Source organism: Labrus bergylta, chromosome 7 (genome assembly GCF_963930695.1).
Source record: "Labrus bergylta chromosome 7, fLabBer1.1, whole genome shotgun sequence".
Taxonomy (NCBI): domain Eukaryota; kingdom Metazoa; phylum Chordata; class Actinopteri; order Labriformes; family Labridae; genus Labrus; species Labrus bergylta.
The window spans coordinates 3,279,000-3,297,740 of NC_089201.1; the positions used below are offsets into that span (position 1 = coordinate 3,279,000).

The following is an 18,741-nucleotide window of genomic DNA, read 5'->3' on the forward strand; positions in this document are numbered from 1 at the left end:
TGATCTTTATTTGATGTACATATGATCTAAACTTTTTTATCTTGTCTCTTAAGTTGTGTTTTAACCAAACCTTGTACAATATATCTTGTTGTGGCGCTTTCCTGTTTACATGTATTTGTATAGATTGTTCTTATTAGTAGAGCCCGGCTGAAAATAAAGCAGCCCATTTTATCATATCCAGTGACTATCGGTATCGGCTAATTTTATCCCCAATATGAGCCGGTATTACGAGATTTATTCATCAGTTAAACAGCATTTCATTTGAGTTTGATTTTATTACTTTAACAGTTCTCTTTGTGGCTGTCACCAGCAGAGGGCGCTATATGGATTACAACAAACATTGTCATCCTTCAGAGTGTCAAGCTGCGATGCATGTTCACGGTTACGTTGAGTGGCCATCTTGTCTAATAAATCTTCTACAAGTTTTTGATAACTGCATTTGAAGGATCAAGTCATTAATGTGCACATCTATATCTATAGATCTCTACAGAATCTAAGATCGATCCTTAAGAGCCTTAATATCAGCTGGTATAAGCACATCACATGACTATCGTTATCAGCTCATATTATCTCTGATATGTGCTGATATAACAAGTTTCGTTCAATTCAAGTTGATAATTTATCTTTATATTTTCATTTTTAGAAATTGCTCATTTCATTCTGAAGATGGATCTCAGAAAGATATCGGCTGATATGTCTAATGTTTTTTTTTTTCTCCTTAATATCGCTATCAGCCCCCCAAAAAATCCCACATCAGTCGGGCCCTGATTTATTTTTATTGATTCGAAAGAAGCTGAATGTTGCAGCACTTTGAATCCAAGACAAATTTCCCCCAAGGGGACAATAAAGTCTATCATATCATATTCAGATTTTTCAGCTTAGGGAAACTTGATATCCCAGGAAGGACAGCCTGACCACTTTCTTCTGAGAATCTGAATCATTTTAATTGTCCAGGTATTTAAAAAGTAACTGGACTGTAGTTCTGTAAACATACAGACACAAAAAGGAGATGTTCACTCAAACCGAGTGCAAAACTTAAAACTAAGGTTACAGACATTTAAACATGAAACTGCATGTCAGAGTGCGTGCTGGAATACGATCACAATGGAGGATTAAAGTCGATTTCTTTAGTCATGAAGAAGACTAAAATAGTATCTAAGAGCCTGAGACGTGACTGTTAGTCTTGTTAGTTTAGACGAGTAGGCAGACAGCTTCGAGTGTAGAGTGTCAAGAAATCAGCTTGAAAGACTTTAGACTTGCTTTTAAGACGACATATTCAGTCCAAGGATTATTTGACTAAATTAATGGGGGAAGAAATTACACTTTAGTTCAATGATTTTCACACAAAATGATTTTTTTGATATATTGCCCATTTCTATACAGCCCTCACCCTTAGCATTCTATAATGAGGTCTTTATTATTAGATAAATCCACTTTCCTTTAGTCACTACAACACAGACACAAGTTAGAAAGGCGCTCTTGCATGTAGAAAGTAACTCGCTCCTTACTGTTATCCAGACTATCTGGGTAAAGATTTTTATTGTGCTGGCTCTCCGTGAACTGTGGAGGTGTTTCCTCCTAAACCAGCTCTACGTTATGTGTTCTGTACCTCAACATCCTGACTGAAGTCGAGTGCGTCCTCTCCTGCTCCGAGTAGAGTATGCAGCACTCTCTGCTTCACCTGCTCCCACTGGACCAGCATCGACTCGCGGTGGTACTCCTCAGCCAACAGGAACGTCTGACAGTTTAGAGTATAATAAATGTGTTGAATGCACTCAGATAAGGACATTCTTGTGTTGTGTGTTTTTGTGTTTAAGCATTCATATATAAAACCTGTAAGGGTAAAGGTTAATGCTTTGGTTGTTTTCATACAAATGTTTGAAATTTCTAAATGTCAGGCTGGCTGCTCCTGAATATTCCTGAGTTTCAAGGTCCCACAAGTCCCTCACTTCATGTAACTGGACGTATTGACAGTTTGAACAACAGAGCGGAGAAGATCACATCGGTGGTGCGCTGGTGGTGGTGCTGGAAGCAGGATATAAACTACCTTGCCTCCTCCTGCTATGCTGAATTTTCCTGAATATTTCCTGCTATGTCCTCACATCAGCCCACTCAAACTCCACGGGGATATTTTAGTAAGAATGGGCAAGAAAAAGAAGAAGTGGGGCACTTGTGGTCTGGTGGTTGATGCGTGCACCCCATGTGCGGAGGCTATAGTCCTCAAAGTGGACGTGCAGGGTTCGAGTCCGACCTGTGGTATCTTTCCCGCACGTCATTCCCCACCGTCTCTCTATCACTGATTTCTGACTCTATCCACTGTCCTATCTTTAAATGAAGACACTACAAGCCAGAAAATAAACCTTTAAAAAAGAAGAACAAGCAGACTTTAAGGTGTTTGTTTGCACTTCCTGACGTTGTTTCATTCTTTTTAGATCTTTCTTGTGTTGTACTGACTCTCTGATGTATGTCACTTTGGATAAAAGCATCTGCTAAGTTAAGTTTAGAATTGCAGAATTGTAGGGGCAGAAAATGTGTCCGTGTAAATGTACAAGATTGATGATAAAGATCATTTTAATGCAGCTGGTTTGACTCTATGGACAGAGACACTACATAACTTTTATAAATGAGAAAGTTTAGCATTGTGTTGTATTAATCAAATGATCGTCCTCCGTCTGTTTGTAATCGTCTCGTGGATGTTTTTACTGTTCAAACTGCTCAAAGTTTTGGATTGATGCTACCTGACATCTCGCGCTCTCCACACAAACTCACAGTGGGTCGACTGGGACAAGCAGACAGGTGGAGGGCTGAGTAGATATCCATTCATTTGCTATGACAATAATTCTCCCACATGCAACATATAAAACCTTAAAGGTCCATTATGTAAATCAGGCCTACCTACACATACGTTACGCACACACCAGATTTAGCAGCAGGCCCTTGAGAAGATTGTTCTGCTCCAGCAGGACACAGAGCGGTCTATTTTAACCGTCCACAGAGACTCAAAGTGAGATAATGGGAACGTGAGATAATTGGATCCTTCCAATCTTCAGCTCAGGGAGAAATAAACGACAGAGCGAGCTGGAGCTGAGATTCACCTGGTTAACTTGGTCACTGCCTGAGACTTCAAACCAAGTCTGACATTTTAATCTGCTGTGAACATCGACCACAGAGTTCAGAAATTCAAGTGCAAACTGAGGTCATTTTAGAAACTTTCAGCTAAACCACATGAAGAGAATTAAACCGTAAAATGTCTTTCACAGTTCATACCTTTAAAACTTCTCTAATTATTGAATTGAAGAGATTTATAAATAAATAGTCTGAGTGTTATGTGTTACTGAAAAAGAACGTTTAAATTAGCTGATTTTATTGTTAAATATCTAAATATTGCTAATCCATTTCAGCCAGAATATGCTAATGTAAAAGTCTTGAATCTCCAATCATAAAAAAACCTTTAAGTCAACTGAGACTTTATTCATGTCAAGTGGTTTCGTCTGGACGGCTCAAACTAAACGCCTAATTTCACATCCCAATTGTCCACGTTTCAAGTGCTATAAAAAGACAGTCGGATAGAAATCTGCAAGAACATCTATAACCGTCTTTCTTTTTAATCTTCGGTGCATTTGAGTTTTCCATCCCAACACAAAGTCTTTTTTTTTGCTCTCAGGGAGCAGAGAGAGAGAGAGAGAGAGAGAGAGAGAGAGAGAGAGAGAGATAATGGGAACGGCAGCTAATTAAACGCGGGGCCTATTAACCGTGCACATCAGGGAAGCCATTTAAAACAAAAAAACTCCCTGAAGGTTTGGACCAGAAGGACTTTTAGATCATAGCAAGCAGAAACTACTGAACACCATTGTGTTCCTGTATTACGACGTGACTGCAGAAACTAAATATGAGATCAGACTCCCTTTACAGCATCATGCCGTTTCAACTTTAAATGATTTCACCTGTGAAGAATAAATAAAAAATGATATGGAGATGTGGATTCTGGAGGCTTTTCTCAGAACTGGTTCCCTTAAAATGTAGCATTAAGAATCTGAAGAGAACCATATGTAACCCTTCATGCATTGGAGAGGCAATCAGACAGTGGACAGATACTGACCCTGCGGCGAGACTCCTCGATGGCTGACAGCAGGGCGTTGTCCCTCTCGTTCTTCAAGAAGCCCTGCGGACGAGGCAGAGACGAAACAAACAGACAGACGGGCAGACGGGCAGAGGGAGAGGAGGGACAGTGTGACAAACGCAGAGAAAGGAAAAACAAAAACAGAGACATTAGCACATTTATCAAGTAAGATCAAACAAAAGCAGAGTCAAAAGAAGGAACATTCAGCATATTTCCCCCCCTTCTTAAACAGTCAAATGAACTTGCATGATTAGTAAGATGCATGGTTGCCTGCTGTGCAGACATAAAGGCAGGCTATAGAAGTATCCCTGCTTTTTTTAGACGCCATTTTGCTATGAGACAGCAGTCAGCTCAGCCTCCATTTTGGTCTCAATTCAAGATGGCTGCTCGTGCATATACATACTCCCCCCCCCCCCTGCAGCCTTTCCTGTGGTGTATGGTAATGATTCACATCCGACTCAAGTGATAATCAACTACTTATAGTGTGTGACAGCACGACATCTGAGCTCTGAACTTATGGAACAAGACGAGAGAGCACACGACACCTGAGAAAGAAGTCAGAAAAGAAAGACGTGCACAAGGGACAGAGACGGACTGGATTCAATCTGTGACTCTCCTCCTACTCCTGACTAAATAGACAAAGTGCCACACTAGCTGCATAAGGAGTCGGAGACAGGGAAGAATAAAAAACATGGACACAGTCTCTTTATTCATATCGACAAAGTAATCATATGTTGCATCACGTGTTTTTATTCCTCCGCCCTGTTTGATCGCAGCTGGAAGTTAGCGGTCTGTCCTACTGTCAAATCCACAGAAATTAGAGATGGGACGGATCTGATCTTCTATCGGTATCGGGTCTGATATTGAGGTAATTTATATATTGGCTATTGGATTGACAGCATAATCCAAGTCCGCAATCAAGAAAGATCGTTGGGCAGAAGTGTCCACAACTCGTCTTGTTCAGACGAGACGGAGAAGCTTCATATGATGAAAAAGTACAATTCTTACATTTCAGTTTAAAAGCTTTACTTTGAAAACCTGACAGTTGTTGCTGCTTTCTGTTTGTATGTGAAGCCAGCACAATGCAATGCCTGGTTTAGTACAGCTTTGTGTAGCCTTACGCTACCAACAACAACAATAACATTATTAAATATGATTAAAAAAATATCGGAATCAGTATCGGTGCAAATGTATCAGAATCTAAATGGAAATTTTAAAAAGGGTACCGTACAGCTATAAAAGAAAGGTCTCTCATCAATACAAAAAACATTTCACACAGAAATCTTTTAAAAGTGAAGTAAAGGAACATTTTTCATGAGGAAATATCAGTTAATAAATTAAAACTGTCAAGTTTTTGATGTCATCTGATTAGAAAACCTTTAAGTTCACCTTTTGAAGATAATTACCGGGTCACTATAAAAATAAGAAACATTCAGTTTTCAGAAAACAGGTGGCGAAGGTTTTTAAGCACTTGCATATCAAGTGATATCATCTTTAAGTGCCTTTTAGTGATTTCTATTTCCTGTCCTTGTCACAAGAATCTATAAAATTGCTGTAAAGAAAAAGGGCGTTGGTTGCCCTTGACTAAGGTTACGTAACATTTAAGAAGGCTAGTTTTCGATTTGGGCGGCCCGGGTTCTACTCCAGCCCTCAGTCCCTTTCCTGCACGTCACTCCCCACTTTTCTTTCACCATTTCCTCTTTCCTATCGTGATCGTGCTTTCAAGCGATCAGAAAAGGGGGCTGTGATGTGATCAAACGCTAAGAAGGTCATCTTTTCAAAGAGTGTGATGTTGACAGTTCTGTGCAGCCGTCAGGAGAAGTCGCTGTTAGATTTTCTAGTAGAAATTTGCTCACTTTGTAATATAAAAATGTGATGCAGGTTACAGGATAAAGGCGGGACGCTGAACACATAGAAGGACATTTAACAGTGAACGTTCGCCTGCTTTCACACTCATCATAACGTTCAGCTCTGATGATCTGTCAGCCTCGTCAACTTTGTTTTTTCTTGGGGGGGGGGGGGTCAATTTCACCAGCTGAGATCTGCTTTGTGCAAATTTACATTCCTGAAAATGCAAAGTAGAAAACTGCCTCTCCTCATTACCCGAGAAAGCCTCGAGACTGTCGCGTTTATATAACCACAGGCCTCCTCCCTCTGACATAACAGCCTCTTAAGACGCTGGAGAAGTTATTCCTTCTGTCAGATAATAGCAGTTAATTCGCTGATGACATTTTGGCTCCCCATGTCTCTGCGTTTAAAGTACGTATGATGATTTTAGCTCCAAGAACAAGCAGCTGCACTGAAGCTGGGAGACACATCTTCAATGACCAGTAAAAGATCATGCTGCTCTACAGGGGTGCTCAGACTCTCCCTCGTTCTTCCATCTCTCCTCTTTCCTGTCCTCACCTGCTCGCTGCTCTGCCTACGTCAGTCTCAGTCTCTTTCTTTTCAAACGACAAGCCTTCACCTCTGTCCGTCATTACATTTCTCTCCTCTTTCCCTGTCATCCCTCTGTCCTGACAAATCAGAGCCAGCTGGAAAAGCTCAAAGGTCGACTGTAAGAATGGAAAACTAACATTGAATTTATTTTAACTTCATCGATGGATAAAAATGTTAAATGCACTGAGACCGGTTGCAGGTGCAGTGCATGTTGATTGATGAAACAGAAAAAGAATATAGCGCCTTGTAACGTACAGCGTGCGTGGGGATTTTTCATCGAGTGGTGTCGGCCTCTTTTGTGTTTCACGTTTGATTCCTGACACAGAAACTAAATGCAACCAGCAATGTCTCTGCAAGGTGGAACTGATGTGACACACAAGAGAAAAATCTACTCTGCTTTTGCACTCTGGAAAATAGGACAGGGCTGCATTTGCTGAAGGCGTGCTGGCTGCAGGTGTGCGGCTTTACTTTTATACTCACTGTGGCTGATTTGATCTGATAACGCTCTCAGTATCGTGCAACTAACTTTACGTTTCCAGAAGCAGCAACATCATCTTTTTGCATGATGTATAAACACTAATTACTGCTAAAGAAAATACAGATACATTTGATAATCACTATATTCTGTTTAAGATTCTGCATCAGTGCTCAGAAACACTGAATCCTCTTTTAAAACGAGGATAAGCCTTCAGAGATTTGTAGCAGCTGTTTTAGTTTATGTTGCGTCACAGCAGTGTTTGAATCTTTCTGTAGAGATTTGACTCCTCCGTTATAACGTAAAATCATAATCTGAGAGTGGAAATGGCCGAATCTTGAAATCACTTTGTTAAACTCAAAAAGAAGAAACCTGTGAAAGAAGCAAAGACATGAATGGCAATAATTATCCTCAACAATCATTTATCTGTGATTAAAATCGACCTGCGAGATTCTTTATCAAAAGCCGATACCTGGACTCTGCTACATCTCAAAATAAGCCTTTAAAGGGTTTCAGGAGAAAGAAATCAGTAAACATTCAGGTCACAAATATAGCCCGATAATAGATATTACTAGAGTTATTCACCAGTCAGAAATGCGTTAATTTGAGTCTCACTAGCAGTTCTCTTTCACCAGCAGAGGGCGCTATGTGGATTACAACAAGCATCATCACCCTCCAGAGTGTCAAGCTGCGATGCACGTACATGCTCAGTTACTTTCCAGTTGAGTGACCATCTTTTCTGCATTATGCATTATCTACAAGTGTTTGATAACTGCATTCGAGGGATCGAAGCAATATATATATATATATATATATATATATATATATATATCTCTCTCTCTCTCTCTCTCTCTCTCTCTCTCTCTCTCTCTTTATTTATCTAACACTACAGATCAAAGAAAGATCTAAGAAAGCAATCGGCCGATGTATCGGCATCTGATTTTTTTTCTCCCTAATATTGATATCGATATCGTTCATATCGGTCAGGCCCTAGTCACAAAGAAGACAAAAAGGCCAGCTAGGCGTCTTATAAGTTTGAAAACTGAAGCAATCAGAGCTCATTCAAAGGAAAAATATAAAGTTAAATAGAAGTGTTGTGTGTGGGAAAAGAGGCGTCATCATGTTTGTCCTTTCCTTCTGTTTTAAGGTTGGATATCATGAGACATTGTCTTGCATAATGTTCACAGAAACTCCACTGTGTAACTCTTACATTAATGACATGAAAAGCTCAAAGCATTTAACTGTTTGAATCAATTAATGAAGTTTTTTTTCCCCTCATCCCATTAACCCCTCTGACAGTTCCTCATTCTTTGCTTTCCCTATACCTGCCCCCCCCCACTCTTTCTCCATCTCACTTTTTGTTTCCCAGGAGAGCCTGAGAATAGGTCTAAATTTAACCACTCTAACCGGAGAAGAGCTCAGGTCAATGCTCACTGGAGAGCTGCGCTGGATAACGGGAGAGAATAGAAGAGAACAGTTTAGTTATATCAGAGGGTTACTAGGGTTTACCTAGCGGTGAAGAACAGCAGACTGTATTAGTCATTGGTGATTGTTCTGATCTTAAAATAAAGGAGCCGGTATGCAAACAACTTTACCAGAAGCACACTGGTTCTGGGGTTGGGTGGGGTTGATGCTCTGGGTGACACATCGGGCCACACTGGAAAACTCTGCTGGGCAGTCGCCTCAGCATTTTTGCTTCAAATAAAGTACAACAGGAGGCAAAGATTTTTTTATTTGCTGTCAGTTTGTTGCATGTTGCCAACTGCCCTCGCACTGCCAACGACTTTGCCGATAAAACAGTTTTTGTGCCAAATGTAAATTGACAACTTAGCCAGCAGCTGTGGCCAAAAATCCCATTTGCCTGAGAAGCAGATGCAATTAACTTTTAACAGGAAATGTCTTTATTTGGTTCCAAATATAAAAGCTGACACAAAACTGCTCCTGATAAATGTTAAGAATTCAATTTTAATGCCCCCAATAAATGTCACCGCTATTAGAAATTACATATTAATTCTATTTAGACTTTTACCGACTGGAAATGAAGAAGATTATTATATAACTAATATTATATATAACTAGAAAATAAATCAAAGCTTAAATCACAGGACAAAACATCATTGCTAGAGTCACTCCTGTGTAATTTTAAATAGCCTGATCTGGCACTGCATTTAGTCTGAGACACTCTGTACCCAGCGATTCACACCGACTAAACACACCTCAGTTTGTCTTTGCATTTTCAAATCATTAAATCATTAAAAAAAGAAAATGTATTTCATTCAAACGCCTCGCTGACATTGATTCTATTGAAACAGAGAAAACATTTTAGTGCGTGCTTTTCCAATCTAACGATCGATTCAGTGCTGGGCAGCAGGTGTTATAAAAGGTGCAGGTAAACATGTATGTTTTGTGTTGTTGCCCCACCCCTGTATTGTGTATCCTCAGAGATCTGCAACCCACTGTGAACACCCACAGCCTGCTGACCAGACAGCCCAGAAGCTTCTACAGAAACGGGGGAAAAGCTACAGAAATCTTTTTTTTAGTCATTAGAGATAATGCAGGACAATATGTTAACCCTGATATGCGCTCAGCAATGAAAGCTGAAGAGGTTAAAAAAAAAAGATGCAACCATTTATTTTATTTCATTTATAACTGCGCCAAACTTTCAATCTCTGCGTAATATTTGACGCCAGGATTTGCAGAGTATAACTCCGCTGACATCTGACGGGGTTGCTCAAAGATAAACCGGAGAAACCACATAAAATCGATCCTTTAAAATAAAACACCATCTTTGTGAGTGCGTGTGCTAAGACTACGCATGTTAACATGTAGGCATGTGCTCTCTGTGCCGGCACACATGCTCTCTATCAGTCTCAGTTTAAATGGTCATTCTGACAGTATGTTCATTAAAAACAGGAAGTCTCATGTTCTGATGGCTTCTTGTGTGTTACCCGCTGAGAGATTTGGTGTGGAGGCACACGGTGTCGAGGAATCTAAAGGCTACATGAGGACACAGTCAAAGAGCAGTTAACGGGGAAATAAAGACAGGGAGCCTCGCTCTCTGTGCCAGTCATCGTGACTGTTAGAGATGAAGGCTTTCTGTCCTTATTTGCCATGACAGACAATGAGTCGACAACTGCCCGAGTGTGTGAGCGAGAAACCCCACCCTTCACTCATTCACTTCCTGTGTAGGAAAAATCTATATGCAAAGTACACCAGCATACATACACATACGCACTTATACTGTAAGAGAGTTATGTTTCCCATTTACAATAAATTAATACAATTATTAACTCCTCTGTTAGCATCTCACAGCTACAGGAAATATAGCATAACCAGAGAGGAGAAAGACAGAGGGGTGTCAAAAAAAAGTGTGACAGACAAAGCACATGCCAGTCTGTCTGTGTGTGTGTGTGTGTGTGTGTGTGTGTATGTATGTGTGAGAGTGTGTGTGGGTGCATATCCATGTGTATAGGCAATACTCACTCATGCTGAGCGGCTAGATGCCTGGCAGGCAGACAGACAGGCAGATGAGAAGACACGATTAGACAATAAAGAGTCAAAAAATAGTTTGTTTTTGTCTTTTGTCTGTGCCCAGGTACCCAGGCTTTGACAGCCCAGGAGACCTGCATCGGTCCTCCGCCTCTCCATCCCTCTGTGCAGCTGTGCCAGGCCAGCAGCAGAGGCCGCAATGCTGGGGCGTGTTCCCTGTGCCCTTTTGAGCCGACATGGCAGCTTGCAGCTCTTTCCCCCCCGGCTCAAAAGCAGGCTAGAGATTCTTGTGTCTGAACCGGTGTGCCAAGTGGAAGTGCCACATCAAGACTCACTGGAGGTGGTTTTATTGTCGGAGGGCCATACCAACTGAGCGCTCAGACACAGGGGGGGCTCCACGAGAATCAACTATGGATTCATATAGAATATCAGCTCCTACCATTGGCTGACACCCCCTCCCGTCCTCAGCCCACAATCCTCTCTCTCTCCTCACTTCATCCCAGCATCCTGACTGCCCGCCTCCTCCCTCCCTCAGTCCCACTCATTTTCTTCCTTTATTATCCAACTATGCATCCTTCCTTTCTTCCCTCTCTCTCTCCCTCCTCCCTCTGCTCAATGCAATTATAGTAATGGATTTTTTCCCCCTCGGTTGATGGCTTCCGACATCCTGTCTTGAAATGAGGCTAATCATGCTCTTAAGGGTCATGTTTAGTTAATGAAGGGTTTGGGAGGCACATGTGGGAAGAAAAGGAGGGTGGGGGGCATTCCTATATGCAGGCTGACTATCACAGCACACACAAAGCAGGCATGTTAAAACACGCACCTGCACACACCGTACTATGCACATGGCACACACTCATTCACACGCAGGCACATGTGAGCTGCTTTCATATGTGCAGGCCAGCACAGACAGGATGACAATGCACGTGCCCACGTGCAGCCAAATCTACGCTAGCTACACACATTCATTCATAAGAACATGGAGACAGCGCATACGCCAGCTATCGATCGCTACTGACACAGATACAGGCATGCACACACAGCAAAAGGAGCAACACACACATCCTGTGAAGCTATGTCAGTAGTGTTCGTCGATCTCAGCAGATGCTCTGGGCTTAGCCAAATGCATCTGCTGAACGCATGCCATCACTGCTGAGGGATGTGTGTGTGTGTAAGTGTGTGTGTGTGTGTGTGTGTGTGTTAGGAAGCGGGGAGGGGGGCAGATGAAGAGAAAGGGATGGAGACAGACGATCTAAATGGGTTAAACAAAAGAAAAAAAAAAGGAACATATGGAAACTAGAAGGGAGGAAGGTAAAATAAGAAAATAAAAATGAGCAAAGACCAGCAAAAAAAGAGTGAGTTAAGGATAAGGGGAGAGGGTGAGAGAGAGAAAGAGAGAGAGAGAGAGCGAGCATTGGGAGAGATAGAACAGTGAAAAGTGAGACGAGGACACAGACAGAAAAAATTGCAGCCAGTCGCCATTTTTCTACCAGCACTGCTCCCCGCCTTCTACTTCTGGTTTCATATTTCTGTCCATTTTTTTCATTTGATTTCTATCGGCTGTCCATGATTTTCCTCGTCTCTCTTTTATCTCGGTTTCAGCCTCTCTTTCTTACTATTTTTCACCCTTCTGTGTTTAGAATTGTGTACATTATTACAAGACATTCACAGCAAATAACCCAGTAGCACCGAAGAGACCAACCCACAACGATTCACACAGCGAACATACTGCAGAGCATAGAAAAGGATTTGATTGTAAAAGACATCTACTGTTGTGATGACAGCTGGTAATACAGAATTGTGTTGGCAACATTACAGAGAGAAGCTTGTCCGGAAATGTATTTTCAAAGAGCTGTAGTGACCTTTTGTACTTCTGTGTAAATCCATGTTTAGCCATACATCCAATGCATGCCTGTAAAGTGAAGATAAAGACCGAAACTGTGTCAAGGACAATGCTGAAATCAAAAGATTTAAAACGATCCGTTAGCCCATGCTCATCCTGCAGGTCTTTTAATTTCATTTAAATGTATGCAACATAAACCAGGCACGTTCATGGCTCGGAGAAAAACTCCATCACATTACATCTTTAAGAGGCTTTAAGCCTTAGCACTAACATTTTGAGTTGCCATATAGCATGACAAAAACAAAATATTAGATTGTATTACAGTATGTAGGCCTTTTTATGTGTTCAATTAAATAGAGATGCACTAGGTTTGAAAATCAGAGCCAAAACCGACGCGACGACGCCATTGGTTTTTTGTATTACTTCTTTGTAATTCTGTCTGTCTCAACCAGTTTCACATAATCACTCCTTAAAATATCTAGATAATTTCAGGAGCAGTCCTCCTGAAATCCTCCTGACCTGGTTGTTCACACATGCACCTCACACTATCCCTGAGGAAAAAAGAATGACGCAGAACTGGTGGACAAAGCAACAGAGTCCGCTGGACAAAGCAACAGAGTCCGCTGCACAAAGCGATAACGAGAATATTTGCCTTTATATCAATGCTACGTGTAGTTTGACAGAATCCCAAAATCAATAAAAGAGTGGAGACTCGCTCAAGGTGACTTCAGATCACGCAGACTTTCTGCAGAAAAAAAATCTAGGAGAAACTCAGGATGAAGTCTGAGTGGAAAATGTGGCTGTTTGCATTCACATCTGGAGAACGTACAGTTAGTTTTATAAATGAGCGGTGTGATTGCATGTATTAAAACAATTAGTAGTCGTCTGTCCTCATGATTTGTCACTGGTGTGGTGCTGGATAGACAAGCGGTTACGACGCACGCCTCATGTATGGAGGCTGTATTCTTCATTGCAGCGACCGGGGGTTCGAATGCGATCTCAGCCCTTTGCTGCATGTCATACCGCACTCTCTCCTCCCCACATTTCCTGTCTCTCCTATCTAATAAAGGCAAAAAGGCCACAAACAAAAACAAAAAAGGCACTGGAACATGTCTTACAAAATGCATTTCTCTGATCTTTCTCAGAGATGTTGTAGGACTACCTCACTGCCGACTTTTGTCTTTCAAGTTTGACCATGAAAACTAAATAAAGTTTGTCCAACAAGCTTCTTCTTCTGCCCAATAAAAAGCTCTTCTCTGACTCATCAGTTTGGTGTACAATTTGCCTGCATTAAACACAGCAGATACACATCGGCTACTGAGATCGGTGCAAGACCCATTACCAGCGGAGTGGCCGAAAACCAGCCAGTGCCAATATCAAACCCATGCATTTAGTGTTTCGGTTTCTTTAAGTAATCTGCTTCTTCTACATTTAGGCAGCAGGATCGGCTGAAACATTAATCTGTCCATACTGAGAGAAACAGGATGACACCTTTATCAAAAAAAATAGCAAACCTAACGTGAAACCTGAAGAAGTGTCATAAGTCTGCACAGAAAGAGCCGCCCCCACAATCAAGAAGCACTACATGTCTCTGTATCTATACAGCCTCCTATAGGAAGATCATCAGTAATTAGCCTTCAGTCGTGTATACAGACACATCATCCACATATCAGTCCCCTCAGTGTGTGTGTGTGTGTGTGTGTGTGTGTGTGTGTGTGTGTGTGTGTGTGTGTGTGTGTGTGTGTGTGTGTGTGTGTGTGTGCTACACACACAAACTGCAGAGGCATGAAGGTCACTCAAGCAAATCAACAAACAAACACACACACATTAATAAACAGACACTAACACATACTGACAACAAGTTTGCATTTTGTTTGTCCTCTCTGTCAACCACATACTCCCATGTTTTTCATCATTTAAACATACAATATGTAGAATTTTATGACAATGTTTACATTAAAATATCTTAATGAATTAAAAAAATTGACTAAGCCTGTTATATATATTTTTGTTGAGTACTTACATCAACTCAAATATTTCTAACAGTTTTCAAAGCCAGAGAACTCTTTCAATTTATAGTCGTAACTGGATGTGGCTTGTCGAGGCGGCCGGCATGATGAGCCGGCATGACAGACAGAATGTTTATCGTTGCCGCGGAAACACCGGATGTTACGTCAAAGTCTGCTACATAAGGAAGTGGGAGCTGCTACTAAACCTGCCACAGGTCTGTTTCGCCCATTCATCTTTACTACGGACAATGCAGAGTTCGTTTGGGAGAACTCCCATGATTCCCAGCTAGCCTCGACGTCATCTTTTGTTATATTAGTACTGATTGAGAGCCCCCTGGTGGCAGAATCTACACAATGTGCCTTTAAAGCTAAATTCAACCATTAAAATGTTTTTGATTATTCCACTCGATTGGACTTCAAAATCAGGTATCTGAATATTAGAGTAGTTTATTTTCAGTATAAAGAAGGAGAGGCTGTGTGTGTGTGTGTGTGTGTGTGTGTGTGTGTGTGTATGTAGTTTTACTCTACAACTACTTGTTTTCTCTCAAACCCTGTTTCACATTGCCCTACGCATAAGTCAATCGTGAATTGTGTTGCTGTTTCGCAAAGTCTCTCAGCATCAATTAACCTCTATTCTCTTCATGCTTGGTGACCACAGCCCTCCCAGCAGGATACTAAATGGAGATCTGTACGAGGAAAAAAAGTGGGCAGCAGTGTGGCTTCGGTGTTGATCACAACTTGACTCAGTTTCATCACCAGCTCTCCTTTGTGATTTTGTTATTTCTTACCACACAGGCCTCGAGAGTCTGATGAACTTCTCTGGCTCCTTGTGATAAAAAAGAGTTCAGATTAGAATCTCAATAAGTCTCTTAAATCAGAGCTGATTGTTTGTAGATGATCATTTTTTCTAAAATTAAAAGACAATTCCCAAAGTCCCAAATTAGTTTTTTTTTAACTAGACTACTCCAATCTGCTTTGGTCGACCATATTTTGTCACATCATCTTAAACAAACAGAGATGGGTTTTTTAATGGTTTGATTTTGTGAGAGGAGCTGATTCCATCATTGACTCCACTGTACTTTTAAGGATTCATTCTGTTTTCCTATATTTTTGCTTCATGCTCAAATGAAGGTGAGGTAGGGAACACATTAGAAACCTCATCGGGACATTCAGTCCTTCATGTTGTTCCGACGATGGCTAACATCACCGCTGAATAGTACGTGTGACAGAGATGTTGGAGGCCCTGTGCGAAGTTTCTAATGATTATTATGACTATAATTATAATAATAATGAGTAGTAGTAGTAGTAGTCAGAGTATGAGCAGTAGTTCTTTTATTATCTCCTTTTAAATGTTGGTGTTTATATATAAAATGATATACAGTAATACAGCAGCAATGTTTGAGGAGCAATTTTAGTTTAGTGATCTCTGCACATTTTCTCTCGTCTTTCCTTCACTTCTACTTTACAGACCACGTTGTAATAATTGGTGCTATACTCTTATTCTTTATTTTTTGTCTAATTCTTATTGATGGGTTACTTTAGCTTGTTTTTACTGACGGGCTTTTCTCTCTCTTAGTATCGAGTAGTAGTGTTGTGGTACTCCAAATCGTTCTCGAGACTACTTTCTTAAGGCCTTGTCTTGGAATCAAAATCATTTTTACTCGGTCTCAGACTGGGCGGACTCTGGATTTTAAATCAAGACCGGTCAAGACCACCACTGATGGGCCTCTTTCTCATGCTTTCACTGCGATTAGGAGGAAAGACCTCTTTCTTGAAGAACAAATAACTTCATTCATAATTTGATTTTTATCCCCCGGTTACTTCCACATCCTTCCCGGTGCTACAGTCTAAGTGAGACACGGCCGCTGCACACAAGACGATGGTTTTTCAATGATATTGAATTGTATACAATATTGTATTGTATGTGAAGTGTATTGGTCTCGGTTAGTGTGGTCTTGACTACAACATTAGTATTGAGCACTGTTGTCCCTTGATGATGTTTTGTCCGGTCCTGTCCTTAGTGAGTTCAAAGATGCCTGACTCATTCATTCACTGTAAACAAAATCTAACAACAGGTACAAATAGAGTAACCTTACTTTACCCCATTTATCTCTTGGTGATTCTTTCCTTTACTCTGAATTTGAGCTTCTGTAACAAACATTGGTAGATGACTCATTGATTACCGGTAAGCATCTTCATCTGAACAGTCTCTGACCCTGTTGTTGTTGTTGTTCTCCAAAACACATTTCTACTAAAGCTCTTAGTGTCCACTTAGTTCTACTTCTTTGATAAAGTTATCAGTTGTTTTAATAATCATTCACATAAAACTTGACTCTATATATATTGGCCTTCAGGTGAAAGTCAACACAACGATGTAACCTCAGCTGACCTCCCCTATATTCTTACCACCTTCCTTGATTTCAGATGTGTAAGTGGAGCTGTGGTCATGTTTGTAATACAGAAAAGAAACATTCTACTCAATGATACTCTGCAGACTTAATCTGAAAGGAACTTTGTACATTACTGTCTTCTTTTAAACCGATAAAAGGGAGTAAGAGCAGAGAGGGAAAGTATAGTGTGTGTGTGTGTGTGTGTGTGTGTGTGTGTGTGTGTGTGTGTGTGTGTGTGTGTGTGTGTGTGTGTGTGTGTGTGTGTGTGTGTGTGTGTGTGTGTGTGTGTGTGTGTGTGTGTCACTGCCAGAAGCTAAGTGCTCTTCCAGTCAGTCATTCAGTCAGTCGGTTGGTCAGTCAAACCGACCCAGCCTAGCTCACATCCGGCTGACCAAGAAGAATGAAAGACACACGGATGATAAAGACGAGGAAAAAGAGGAGTAAATGTGAAATAAATTTTAAAAAACAGGCAGGACAGTTACGGAGGAAGAGACAGGAATACAGAGAGGGAGATAAAGAGGGAGATAAAGAAAGAGTGAAACACGGTGTTAAACTGGTGTCACATTTTACGGCTGCAAAGGCCAGAGGGAACAGACGGGATGGAGAGAGATGAATGAGCAGATATAGACAGACAATTAAGCGGGCAAGAAAAGAGGGATGAACAGAAAGAGAGAAAGAGAGAGAGAGACAGAAGCAGATGGAGCTCAGGGAAATGAAGCAACCCGAGAAAGAGAGAGGATGAGTGGAGGAGGCAGCCACAAAGAAAGCACAGGCTATCCTTGGTGACCCCACTCACCTACTTTATAAAGAGTACAAGCTGCTGCCATGCAGTCGTAGATACACTCTGCCTAGGTGCAGGACGACTCATTTAAAAACTCTTGCCTGGTACCATTAGACTCCTCAACAGCATCATGTGTTTTCATTCTGTTTACATTTTGTGCAGTTCTCGCTCTCTTGCTAAATACAAACATAATGAAAACAATAGTAAAAAATTGCAATTTTTCTCGCTGAACTGTTTGCTCTCTTGCAGAGCTGCTGAGTTCTGTTTAGGGCGGCGTAATAAATCACGGTTTTATTGTCATTGTGATATGAGCATTCGCAATAAACAAATTGGGAAAGTCTGATTTGATCACAATAAATAAATAAAAGACTTTAAATGTAGCCAAGCTCTCTGTCAGCGTGTAGGCTACATTTACATTCATGAGGGATATGTTGCAAACACAGGTATAGTGAAAAACCATGAAGAACAGCAGATAGACATAGAAACTGCTTTATAGCTAATATGCACCATTTATTTTCTATTTATTCATCCCCATTCATATCATTACGGTTATCACAATATTGAACAATGTTAGCGCACACATCGCATATTTTTCTCATACTGTGCAGTCCTAGTTCTGTTGCTTCACAAAGTAAACTGCTGTGGTCACAAAGCCAGGTTAATAAACCTTCACCAGATAGAGACCACAAAAAAAGCCATTTTGATGGCTCCTCTATCTGCCCTCCATCCCTCTCCCTGCCTTCCCAGAACTGAGTCACAAAGTTGCATCACTTGGGTCAGCTGCAGCAGGCAGTGACTGAAGCTGTTCCCTGAGTTTCCAAATACAACCCTAAAAGCCACAACTTAGGAAACTCTCAAATTCAGTATGTGGTTGATAAGAAGGTCGATTTATGTTGAACTAAAATAAGAAGACAATGAGTAATTTACAAAACACAAAGTAACTTGAACTTCAGATGCATTTGCGATATAAGCCTCACCCCAAAACAACAGTCTTAAAGGTCACATATTATCCTCCTTTTCAACAAGTCTAAATAAGTCTCAGAGGTCCCCACAACATGTCTGTGAAGTTTCTCTCATCCTGTATTTGATCATGCCTTTAAACCCCTCTATTAAAGCCCTGCTCAGAACAGGCTGTTTCTGTGTCTGTACCTTTAAATGTACCGTAAAATCCCGAATATAAGTCGCACCGGTGTAT

At 41.0% G+C, this 18,741-nt stretch overlaps 1 protein-coding gene across 2 annotated transcripts in view; it reads right to left on the reverse strand.

Annotated features, from left to right (window-relative positions):
- The window catches only part of nup93 (nucleoporin 93), a 33,900-nt gene that overhangs the window by 12,104 nt on the left and 3,055 nt on the right, over nt 1-18,741 (reverse strand). Inside the window, exons 1-3 of one of the 2 annotated variants that reach the window (XM_065956517.1) lie at nt 10,518-10,828; nt 4,100-4,162; nt 1,610-1,738 (exon numbers count right to left, since the gene is read on the reverse strand). In XM_065956517.1, the coding sequence (XP_065812589.1) occupies nt 1,610-1,702 (93 nt within the window). In that variant the 5' untranslated portion in view covers nt 1,703-1,738; nt 4,100-4,162; nt 10,518-10,828. Of the gene's footprint in view, nt 1-1,609; nt 1,739-4,099; nt 4,163-10,517; nt 10,829-18,741 lie in introns of those variants that run through there. The other variant, XM_065956516.1, reaches the window with a different exon arrangement.